We start from the raw sequence: 12,719 nt of genomic DNA, 5'->3' as shown, positions 1-12,719 counted from the left end.
TCCTGCTGGAATTACACCACTGATTTAGTTAAGTCTTAGAGACTTCTGCACAACAGGAACTGCGCTTTGCAGGCACCTGATCAGGGTGGTAAGGATAACGTTTTCAAAAGGGAGTCTGTAACTTTTGATTCTCAGTACCAAGTACTCTATGGACTTCAGCACCGTTGAACTTGATTGACTGCTCAGCTCCTGAACACATCAGGATCTAACGTCCCTTCCTGGTTCACTGGTTGCAAAGCTCCAGTGACTCAGTCATGGCCAATGAGCAAGTGACTGCCCAAGGAAGGAACACAGACTCACCCTCCTAACAACAAATCCATAGTTTGTTCACAGTATTAAGGGGTACACTGGACTGGAGACACCAATAGAATTGTTCAGAAGGTTCCTCAAGCACCACTTTTTTTTTTAAAAAGATGGTTGGGAGAAGAATGCCTGTTTTCTCTTTTCTAGGTAGCTTCCATTTCAAATTAATAATCAAATCCTTTTTAAACTTTACCAAACCTAACTCACTGCTACCAGACTTGGGTGAGCTCTTCACCTCATCACTTGTTCTGGTGAGAAGCACCTTTCCTCAGTCTGTCTTTAAAGGACATCCTCACAAGCTTAGCATTTTTGAGAATGAGTCATTTATTTGGAGGACCCAGCTGTCTCTGGTCTGACACTGCTGCTCATGAAAGTGCCTGCTAAGGGCTAATGAAATTAAGCTAACTGGAGTGTGATACCATTCTCCCAAAATAGCATTAATACATTCTCCTATTTGAAAAAGTATTTTTTACATCACATATGCTTTTTAAAGTCATACTGGAAAATATTTATCCTTTTACTGTTAGTCTATCACATTCTCTAGTACATGACAATTACTTCAACAGCCTATGTCCCCATTGCTGACTGAAGCAGAATATAAAAGTGATAGTGCACAATTGGTCTGATTATTTTTTTAAGCACTTTGGAGAAATCTTAACAAAGCACTTCCAAGGTGCTATTATACTTTATTACTTGCAAAAACCATAATCCCCACAGTGTAACAACTTTTGTATGGTTTCCTGTTGCTTGTATGATGTAACACTCAGATGCCCTATGGGGTTCAAAGGCAGTGTACTGAATGATGCACACAGAGCACAGCCGAGTCTCTTCCCTGGAGTGTGTACAGTACCAACAAGCAATCCGAGAAGGTGAAGCTGTAAGCAAGGATAAAATTATATGCCTAAAGTAACACAGTAAGTCCTGAACAGAAGTAGGAAGAAAACCCAGGTATCTTGACATCTTAATTAGTGCAACAATAAGAACTAGACCACTACCTTTCTTTCATTAACCTGCTCCACTGCAGATTTGTAGCTGAGCTGTTACCAATCATTCTACAGAGGGAAAAACCAAAAAAATCAATAAGAATTAAAGTTTCACAAGGCTAAAACTAGACAATGAAATATAAGAAACCCTTCATCACTGAAATACATAAAACTCCTTCAAGTTATAATTCACAGTTCTGAACGCTTTTGCAAACCACCTCTGGCCTAGCACCTGATGTCATGGGTCCTCCCAATACCATAAAATAACTGGGAAACCCTTTTGATGGGCTGGAAGACTGGGGGAGAGTTTCTCTGAACCCCGATTAAAGATTCATAAGCAAGCAAATTGCTTTAAAGTTTTCCAGTCTTGACTCAATCATTCTGTTTTGTTCTCAGTAAAGTCAAAGAAAAATGCGACAAGAATACTCTGAAAGGTCTTAGTCAGCAAGTTTGCATTTTGTTTATTCAAGATGGAAATATGAATGGAGAAACCGTATCTCAGGTGAGAACAAACAGCAGTTTGCTACCCAGAGTGCCCAAGTTACATCCTTTTCTTTATACAGTGTAAGAATTAGCCACTTAGTTTTATCTGTTTCTCAGAATACAAGGTGTTTGTCTAAAGAGAAGGTTTAAGGCACTACAAAAGGCAATCTAGCTTTCAGAGACTGTACCTGTGTTATTTTTTACAGTCATGCAATAGGTAAAACTGTGGGTCTGAATTTTTGAAGGCAAGACCTTCTTTTCAACTGAAAAAGTACCATGAGATAATGACACAACAGAAGCAAGTCTGAGGGCTTCAAACTCTTCTCCTTTCAGATGTTGACTGAAATGCTTTTGCACAGTGAAAAAACTTTTAAATATTTTAGCAATGCAAAGCTGCATAGGAAGTGAAAAATGTTTTGTTGCTATTCACATCTGGAGTCACACATTTATGCCCAGAAGAACATCTCACCAAATCATTCTGTCTCTCTTTATTTCACTCTGAGCTGCATTAGTTTTAAAATATGAAGCAGTATAAAAAAAGCACACTCTTCATTTCACAGTTGGAAAACAGCATTCTATTTACTGTGGAAAATAGGTACTTGGGATAATATGTCCTGAATTATGGGTTAACACAAAGTGTAGAGTGAACTCAGCTCTGGTTTTGGTCTCATATATTCTGGTTAACTTCAGCTTCAGTTAGTCATTACAACATCACTCACGTTTGCAGTGATGCAACCACACTGCAGCATTAAAAGCTGATAAACTAACAATTAAGCACAGGTAAATTTCAGGGTATTAAAGGTTATTCTATCATAAGGTAAGACTAAAATGTCAGTAGCTACAATTAAACAGGAATTGCTTGAAAATGTTATTGCTTTTGTTTCTTTTATACAACAGCTGAGGGCAGTGCCAAGCACAGACGGCCAAACTCTGAGTGAGCTACTCCCTTGGGAAGCCCAAATAGGTCTCTTCCACACAAAACAGGTAGACTTAGCACTGGAGATGCCCCTTCTGCATGACCAGTTCCTCCAAAAAGGCTATTTATGGCCAGACAAAAATCTAGTCTTTGAAATGCTGAGATTTACAATCAGATAGTACACAGATGTTAGGATCATAACTCCTTTTTCTAGCTATGGCTGTTCTGTAGTGATACTCGATGTCTGCATCTTCCTCTAGGTTTTCAGCTGGTCTCACTACTTCCTAACACAGCTCTGCTGTCAATGCTCATTAGGAAATGACATAGAAAGCTGCGTCAGCTGATGGGTTTAATAGCTTTCCTCACTGTATTTATCCTTTAACCTTCTTCCAATCTGCAGATTTATTATCACTACTAATTATCCATTGTCTTGGGTTGATTTGTTTGCTGGACAAAGGTAATTCAGTAACAGTGTTTACAACCTACATCCCTTCAGGTGTAATGAGCTGCACTGCAAAATCTGTAATAAGAAGCCTGAGGGGGAGGTGGGTTTGGGAAAAAAGTACCACTGTTTTTCACCTCTTTTCTCTAATCAGGACAGATAACAACTTCATCCTCTTTCTCTTTACTTATCCTGCTCAATACCTCCTATAAATCGGGTTATCTGGTGGTTCAGCACCTTCTAGAGTGAGTTAGAGATTAGCTGCTGCCCAGCAGAGCAACATAAACCACTTAGTGCTCCTGCACCTTTTGCTTTGGCCCTGTGCTGTACAGGGCTCTGCCAGATCAAATGTGGCACATCATGCCATGAACTTGTAATGGTGTAGGAACTAGAGAAGTATTTGGAGCTACAGAACAAACATAGCAATAAACAGAGACAAACCTTTCCAAAGCTGCCTAATGCATTCTGCTCACCAGCTCCTTACAGACAATACACCCAAATGATTACTCAGATTAGAAAAGTGTGTGTACACAGCAATTGGTGAAGAGACAATGAATCATGGTAGCTCTGCTGAAGCCAGTGGTGTGAATTTATAACAGCTCTGGGAAGTGCACAGAAGACCTAAATTATTTTAAATATTGCTAGTCTTTTGCTCTTCTGTCCTTTGCTCTTCTGTCCTATCCTGGTGCTACTTTTCTTCTGTTCATAGTTTACACAACTGCTAGAGGTAACAGGGGTTGTCCTTACTGAGCAGTCAGCAGCAAGTGTAATTCATCTCTCTTTGGGGGCCCAGAAATCCTCCCCAGTGGTATGAATGCAGCGCAGTACTTCTTCCCACCCCCTTCTCTATTTCTTCTGATCTTTTATCAAGATTTTTCCATTCATATTACTGTCAATAATATATGGCAAACCTGAAACCCCTTTCAACAGAGGAAGTCAAAGTCTTTTAGGAACAGGACTGAAACAGGCTTCCCACTCCTGAAAGTGATGCTGACCAACTGTTTGTATTTTCTACATTGCATTTAGAAAATGCTTGTAAAGACTTAGAGGTGACACAGCAGGACAGGCACAGGCCTGTGAACAGAATCTATATCCTATAACCTGTTAGTATTGTTTGAACTGCTTTCACAATAGCCCTGTGCAGACAAGAGGCAAGAAAGGAAGATCTGTGTTTATTCAGACAGTGCTCCTACTGCGTTAATGTTCTACCATGCATAATTTGCTTCACTCCCTGTCATATTAGTCATTCTCTTTGACTTTACTGGTGTTCTTGGGCTGATAAATTTATAGATACCATAATAGGATTCTGAATTAAGACACAATTTAAGAACACAGTTTCAATTACAATGATTTGTGGATATGAGGTCATTTAGTCCAGTCTACTTTTCCTTTTGCCAGAGAAGATTTGTAGCTATTATCTCCCCCCTTCCTAAAGCAGTGATCACATGCTGTTTGCTTCAGCACTGGATGTTGCAATACCTCAATGAATAATATACAAGAAGCAGAAAATAAACTGACTATGCCTGGGGATAATGTGTGGTGTGTTTTTCTTTAGGATGATTAAATGTGAATGCATGTAGGATGGATGTAGGGATTGCTCTGCTGGAAACCCATGAGCGTGAGAGCCATACAGCCCTCTATCTAACCAGGCAAATGGCCATGGAGAAGGTTAAAGTAGCCACTAGGCAAATCCAGCGTATGCACTGGCTGCTCCCTGGCTGCTGTATTCACTTGGCTTTTTTTTTTTTCCCCCCTGTAAGATACAGGCACTTCCTGTAGATTCGTGGGTCAAATTCCATACTCTTTCACACCCAGGAAGTTTCACTGAAAACAACAGATTCCCACCACAGAACCAGGAAGCTTAACTTGGCTTTGCCAGCCTTTTACCAGCCCTCTGCTACTATAACCATGAAACAAATCTTAGCAGCCAATAGAATAGGCCACACAGTTCATGAGTCATGAGATGGTCCCACACAACTTTTGCCAGTGGGTATCAGCAATTCCTACCAATTGCAGTGTCAGGAAAACAGTTAAAAACATTTCCTGTTCTTTTACATGGAGTTACCCTCCTGAACACCTTAAGCAAAGCTTCCATCTGACACCTTAACTGCACAGATCAGCATCTCTGGTGGATACAAGATACTAACATGCCTGCAAGAAAGTTTTCAAAATCAAGACTGCTTTGGAATATCTCTCATTGATTTGCTTTCCTTTGGTGGTAGAAAGGAAGAAGTACACTGAAGAGTGCTGATTTTTAAAGTGTGCATCAGCCTTATACTGCCTCTCAAGACAATGACCACCTGCCAATCCCCACTGGAAGCAAGCAGGCTTTAAAAAGACATTATAAAAAAATCTTGGTCTTTTTAGCCTCTTGTGTACTCAAGTCTGGTTCAAAGTAATTTTAAGCAAAAATGCAAATCCTTTTTTCACCAAAAGAGTGTTTCAACGGGAGAACATGATCTGAGCTCTAGATTTGTGATAACACAGAACAACCATTACACCAACAAATGTCAGACTATTCACTTTGAATAAATCAGTCACCTGCTCTCAAAACCAAAGCCAATCCATTTTGTCATAACAGCAAGTCACACATCCAACTACTGATGTCCCACATAACCATCTCTATCTATTGCACCTCTCTAGCATGCAAATGATACCATTGCCTAGTCAGGCAGATTCATTTCTGAGCAAGGAAATACATCTCCACATTTCAACAAGCTTGTTTATCTTCAGCTCACTTTTCAGGAAAATAAAGACTGTGCCACAGACCTTCCAAGGGTGATCCCCTCTCCCATCCACCAAGCAAACATCCAATTCATTGCCTTTGGATTTCTTCTTTCACCACAGCTATGCTTGTTATGTGGAAAAGTATTTTGTTTCTACTACTTTGTGGAAAAGGATTTTCACTAAAAGATAAGTAACAACATCAGAAAAGACTTCTATAATGGAGGTTTCACTCAGTAAACAGGTGTCTGGGAGATTATCTCTCCAACTTAACCAAAGCTGCAAACATCAGAACGATTCTGGGATGACTAAAATCCCTCCTTTTTTAAAATAAAAGCCTTTTATCTGCCAAGCGACACTTCCTGTTCTAAAGGCTATTCTCCTCAGTAGTTGTCATCTATGTATTAACCTAATTCATATAAGCCTTAGATATAAATACTTTCATGTGCAGAATCTTTTGGGAAACTCTGATTTCCTGAGGCTTTAAAGAGCAATTGTTGCTTATCACCATGGAAATTTCCCTTGAATTTAAAGCCTGGTAACAAGGAGAAGAAAAAAAAAAAATACATCAACTATTTCAGTGATTAACAAGTTTCCCAGTCTTTGTCACCCTCAAAGGATTTTCATCTGATCGGTAGGGAAACTGCTAAAGAAGAACACAATAGCAAAGTTTTCTGACCCAGTAAGGCAGTTCTTGTGTTCCCAGGTTCTGTGTTTGCCACTCCTGTCCAAAATAATGGCACTCACTTCTAACAGTCCCTTACAGCCAACAGCAATATCAAACACATGAGGCCTTATTTTAGAGGGTATATGTGTTAGCAAAGACAAACGCTACTTAACTACAAGTAGACAGTTAAACTACTCACTAAAGAGCTCTCATAACACCACCACTCTGTGTGGGAGAGGCAAAGCACTGCCAGAGCACTTAGAGAAAAGCAGGTAATTGAAGTTTTGTTACATTTAAACTCCATGCCTGTGCAATAAAAACTTGATTTTAAAAGCCCTGTAAAGCAGAGAACTTTCCTGGTGCCTTATGGTCTGTCATCACGCAGAAATGGCCTCACTAAAGCAGCAAATTGCCATGTTTTGTATGATCCTGCATAATATGGGCATGTGATAAATGGCATGGAATACATGTTAAAAGCCTCCTAGTGATGGAGGCTTTCAATCCTCCTCACAGCATTCAAGAAGGAAAATAATGTATTTCAGCGACTAGGAGGAACCTTTAGTGTGGATGATCTTCAAACTGGTTGAGATTCATCCCATGTCCCCAACATCTTTACATGCTACCACATTAAAAAAAAAAATGCAAAAACAACCTACCGTACCTGAGTATGAACTGATCCACCGTAGAATTGTTGGAAATTGTCACATAAACATTCACAACTTCTCCTTGTTTGACAGGCTTTGAAGGCAACCAGACGACAATATTGCTATCCAATCGTAGCTCTGTTAGCCGAGAAGTCTCCTGGCCTCGATAGAGACTGACAGATCCAATCCTCTGTAAGTGGGACATGGCTTCATCCATGCCATCCTTCCCTGGCCGGATAGCATTTCCCTTCCTTATATCCTCAGCGGTACACTCTCCCTTCTCATCTCCCAGTTGACTAGTATAGTAAAGCTCCACGTGGCTCCCTTCAAACTGATCCAGTGGCTTCTTACGGCCCATGACAACCGTGGGGGGGTTAAACCAGCTTGGCAGGAGCTCCAGCTCTGCCACACACAACCCCAGATCCCCTTGCAATCTGCAGCTGCCCCTGACTTCCCGCGTCTCTCGGAAGGCAAACACCCGCAGGCAGGGCAGCTGTTCCGTGGTGCTATAGTCATCCCAATCCCTGCCCACGATGTAGAACAGGACCTGGACTTTGGGTTTACTCAGGTAAATTTTGTTGCTCATTATGTAGGCTTGAAGTTTCCAGTTATAAGTAAACTTGTTGGCAGATCCAAAAATGTTGGAAGGTAACATTAGATCTTGGGGCACAACTTGTTCAACAGAAAAAGGTCCGTAGCTTGCATTTAATAGAGGTGGTCTCTTGGCCTTATATGGGAAGAATGATTCCACTCTGGACTGCAAACTGGCATTTCTCATAAAGTCCTGGTTGGCTTCTTTGAGAAAGAAAGATGTCTCAGCACTGAAGATCCGATAGCTCACAGGTAGGTATGTTGGTAATGAAGAAAATCTCTGATTATTGTCCAAGACCCCTCGACACTCTGTCACTAATTAAAGAAAAGATGATGCAAGTTAGATCAAATCTTGCTTATAGGTTCAAAGGAACATTTACTACAGCTTTAGCAGAGCTACACGATAAAATAGGGACAAGCAGTATTTCATGAAAAGCATATTTACAATACAATACAAAAAAATACTCTTTTTTGCATTACCTTAACAAAAGAAAAAAAAAAAAGCAGGCTTTAGTGCTACCTCACATCTATCTGTGATAAATGTTTTGTCACATAGGTGATGTACAAAGGGTTGTCTGCAGCATGACCCATTATTCGTACTCCTGGAGGGAGTAGGAAGAGGAAGGTTCACACAGCAGAAACAGTGCTTGCCCCCAGAGCCATTTTACATGGCTGAACTGAACTGCAGTGGTGCTCTGCTAATACACAGCAAGTCTATAAAATACTCATTGAATACTTTAAGGATCACCTAGATGAGAAATAAATAGGTTACTTGTCACTCCTATGCAATATCTCACCTCCCTAACAAAATTTCAAGTGAACTTGCCTAAGTTTGCACACATCAAGTCTCTTAAGGACTGGCCACGAATCAAAGTCAAAGCCTTACAAAAGCAATTCCGTAAGTAAACGCGGCGTCTTTTAAACCACCCACGTGCTCACCTTTCCCATTCTTTTTTCTGGTCATACCATTCCCTTCTAAACTTTCTTCCCACTTAGAAACCTCCCTCCTGTCTTTCCAATCTTTCTGTTCAGTTACAGCATGCATAAGGTATTTGGTACGTCAGTACGGTCCACTGAACCACAGCCCCCGAAGGACTTCTAATCACCATCCCTGCAGGAACACTGGCCAGGAGATCAAAGATAGTTTGTGTTCTACAGCAAAGACAGAAACTGCTTCTCTAAGAACTGACACACACACCAATTCACTCTCTTCCCCTGTCAAGAAACCACTCTCGTATTACTGTTTCTAGCACTATGGTCTACACCTCTATAATTTAATATTGACAATACCTCAGCTTTGGAAGTTATTTAAATGCGTATGCACATCACAGGCTAGAAATATTTCAACGAGTGCTAATATATAAGACACACACAGAGTAAAATTACTAAGTGCTGGCCAATTTTAAGTTTCAGCTGAATATCAGATCTTTTGACTTAAACGTTGTTTTCCTGTTATAAATATTAACAACACATACTGTAGAAAGGTTTTTTTTTTTTTTACCTAAATTAGGGTAGATGACAATGGAGAACAGTTAAAATACACTAAATATTAACAACACATACTGTAGAAAGGTTGTTTTTTTTTTTTTAACCTAAATTAGGGTAGATGACAACGGAGAACAGTTAAAATACATGTGGATTACATAATACTGCTAACAACCCCTCTTCCTAACTCAGACTAAAGAGATTAACTACAGGTACAGAAGGTAAATGAATGATGATGCATCTAGCACCAGACTGTCTTTAGTATTTTAAAATAGACCTTGCCCTCAGGTCAGTTCCAATGTCCTTAGGGAATCCCATCAGAGCCAGGACTCAAAGTTCTGTGTAAGTTCAGCTCTTTAAAAAAGAAAGGCAACCGTAAGGGCAATGCAGACTCACCTGAAACTCAGGAACACCTAAAGATCTCTAAAAGAGCCCTACAGAGACAGACTTTTTATCAGCTTTCTCACAAAAGTCTGCAGCTTGAGGATTTTTGCAATTAATAGACTCACTGTCCTTCTAGCATGGCTGGCTGCTAGCAAGCTAATTATGCAGTCAAATTTAATTAAATGTTTTCAAGTAATAAATAATCAATATCTGTCATTACACCAAATGACTAGGGCTGACAGACAACTTCACTACAATCCTGTAGAGTGTGCATATAGCTAGTGTGCTGGGAAAGCAAATAGCTTTGGAAGGCAGGTGTCAGGCAATTAAGGAAAAAGGAAAGAAATAAACGTGGATGAAGGAACACTGAGGGAATCAGCTCTCAAAAGACGGCAGCCATAAATTTGAAATAATGAATTAAAATGTGTTCACTCATGTTTAATTCATGCACCACCACTGGATGGTAGAATTAGTTCTCATAAATGAGCAAATTGCCATGACTGGACAAAAATTTAAAAACTTAGAAGGCAAAAAGAGAAAAAGCAAATGGTAAGAGGCTTGTCAATGAAAACACCAGCACGCAGCGAATTACCAAGTGCAACACTCTCTGTCAAGTAGATTCACAATTAAAATATAACACCAGTTTAGCACATTGTTACAGTCCTGTAAGCCTCCAGTCCTTGGCATACATTTTAATTCTGATAGAAAGGAATCCACAAATGCTACCTCCCCAGCTGATTGATTTCCCCTTAGCTGAATCAAAATATTAATCTGTTAGGGCTACATCCCGAAGTGGTATAACACTGAAATAAGGAATGCAAAGCAGATCCACTTTGGATCATGGACATTTCAAGAAAATAGCAAAGCTTACATATTTCTTCTGGTCCAGGAGCAGAAGAACAACTTGGTTTACTGAAACAGTAGCAGTTTGGTCTCACTTTCCTCTCTAAATCCCTTCACCTGCCCTGGATGAGCCCACTGAGATTTGGTCAGCTACCTGCAGTCCTTTGCAAAGAGTAATCATTGACATTTACATGACAGATACCACCACGCTTGTAAAAACCACCTGGTTTGCTGCACAAGAAAAGCAGCTTCTTACTGGTCAGTTTGGCTACAATTTAACTTGAATCATTACAATTTCTTTATTAGGCATCCTCTTTTCTGAGGCCAAGAGCCTAGTAATATTAAAGGGCAGCAAGATCTAGTTAAAGAAAGCACCTACACTTCTGTGAATGTCAGCATTAATTGGCTTAAGCACATAGGTACATTTTGCTGGAGTGTTTCTATGTTTAAAGACACTCTATATTTGGCACCATTGCTACTGAGGGAATACCTTTGGCTTCAATAGATCTACAAAAAAACCCCAAATAAACTCAGGAGGCTGCAGAGACAAGTGAAGTCCTGTGATGTTAAAGGGATGTTGATCAGGTTCTATACTTGAAAGTTAACAGCTGTTTTTCTGCAGTTCCCAGGACTTTTACTATAGCACATTATCCTCAGACAGGCAGTGGTCTCATTTTTGCAGGCACTCCATTTATTTCAGATCAATCATGTGGATGAGGTATGCAGGACTTGGCCCAATATTAAGAAAAACAGCCATGCAACTTCCTTAATAAGCTAAAGGCAAACAGCAAAACCTATGTGGACAGACTGACAGCAAAAAAAAGGGAAAAGCTTCACTTTTTTATTGTAGTCTAAATATTTCCACCCACCTTTGTACCGTACAGAATGGAGTGCTATATTTCTATAATGATGGCTGCACTTTAGACAATTTATTTAAGCACTTTAAGCCTTTTACTGATAAAGCTGGTAGTTAAAATTGTCCATTTTATTTTAGAATCCCAACCACATGCATCAGCAACTACAGGCCATCATTTAAGGGATTTGTTCTATACTTTCATCTCTACCCAATAACCTTCATGTCCTGGTATAATTAATAACCAGTGTTTCCCAAGAACATTTTTGTATGCTTGATCAGCTTAGCTACAAAGTTCTTTAATTTATCAGAGAATCCATTTCAACAAGATGCCAAGGTTTTTTTTGAGTTTTTTATCACAAGTTATTATTTTAAATAATCATTAAGCATAAGATTACTTTGTCTACCTGAAAAATAAATAGACTGCTTGTTAGGTTAAAAAAAAAAAAAAGCAGTCCTGCCAATCAGAACAGATTTCTCAATTTTAAACTTTTTTCTGTTCAGCCACTGAAACACATTTCCAGAGGCTCATGTTAAAGCAAGGCTTAAATTTAAGTGTTTTATCCCTCTGACAGTATCAGCTCTGGGAACAATATTTCCCTGTCAGTTCAGCCTCTAATGTGGGCACAATTGTAGCAGTAAAGTGGAACTGGGTCTCTATGACAGGAGTGCTGTAAGCACATTTATACAAATTTACATCATGGGAGTTGGACTTCATCAAACAGTTTAGCTAAAGGGTGTAAATATCCTGAGAAAACCAGGATGCTTCATCTAAGAGTCCTGATCCTTAAAGAAAGATGCTTGTTGGCCTTCCAGTTGGGTTCAAATAAATAAAATTCCCATTTCACAAGAGCTTCTACAAACTGAAATGGAAACCAAGAATATGGGCAAGGGTGAAAAGGAAATGCAGAAACACTGTTTCTGTACTGGAGACTTAACTCTGATTACAGCAGGCCTAACTTTGAAGCAGGCATAAGTGTGTTACCCTTCTACATTATCAAACCAGAGTTACAACTTGTCCAGAGATGAAGTCCAGCATGGAAAAGATTAAGAACCATCAAACAAAGCTAGTATTACCCAAGAACAAAAGTTAAGGCTTACAACTAATTACTCCTCCTTTGTTACAGCCTGGTGACTTTTTAATCCTTCTTCTGGCATCATATGCTTCTGCGGCACTTCATCTGAACCCAAACAGACATCTGTTAAGCACATCACTGGCTCCAGTGTGACAGTCCAGCTCAAATTCCTGTAACCTAGCAAGTTCATTTTTGGAGCTGGATATGAAACAGTGAATTCTGATCTGTATTATTATTTCTTGGATTCCAGTGTAAGAGGAATTTTCTTTGGGGGGATTTCATATGGAGTTGGAGCCCTGGGTGCTAGATTCACTGGAACAGTCAT

General features: G+C 39.7%; 1 protein-coding gene across 1 annotated transcript in view; it reads right to left on the bottom strand.

Annotated features, from left to right (window-relative positions):
* Positions 1-8,717, bottom strand: part of TMEM132C (transmembrane protein 132C) — a 145,071-nt gene extending 136,354 nt beyond the window's left edge. Inside the window, exons 1-2 of the mRNA XM_010178251.2 lie at positions 8,693-8,717; positions 7,180-8,068 (exon numbers count right to left, since the gene is read on the bottom strand). Of these exons, the coding sequence (XP_010176553.2) occupies positions 7,180-8,068; positions 8,693-8,717 (914 nt within the window). The remainder of the gene's footprint in view (positions 1-7,179; positions 8,069-8,692) is intronic.
* Positions 8,718-12,719: the final 4,002 nt, after the last annotated feature.

Source organism: Antrostomus carolinensis, unplaced genomic scaffold (genome assembly GCF_000700745.2).
Source record: "Antrostomus carolinensis isolate BGI_N321 unplaced genomic scaffold, ASM70074v2 scaffold11361, whole genome shotgun sequence".
Classification (NCBI taxonomy): Eukaryota; Metazoa; Chordata; class Aves; order Caprimulgiformes; family Caprimulgidae; genus Antrostomus; species Antrostomus carolinensis.
The sequence above is the reverse complement of the archived record's forward strand: the minus strand, read 5'-3'. Positions and strand labels throughout refer to the sequence as shown.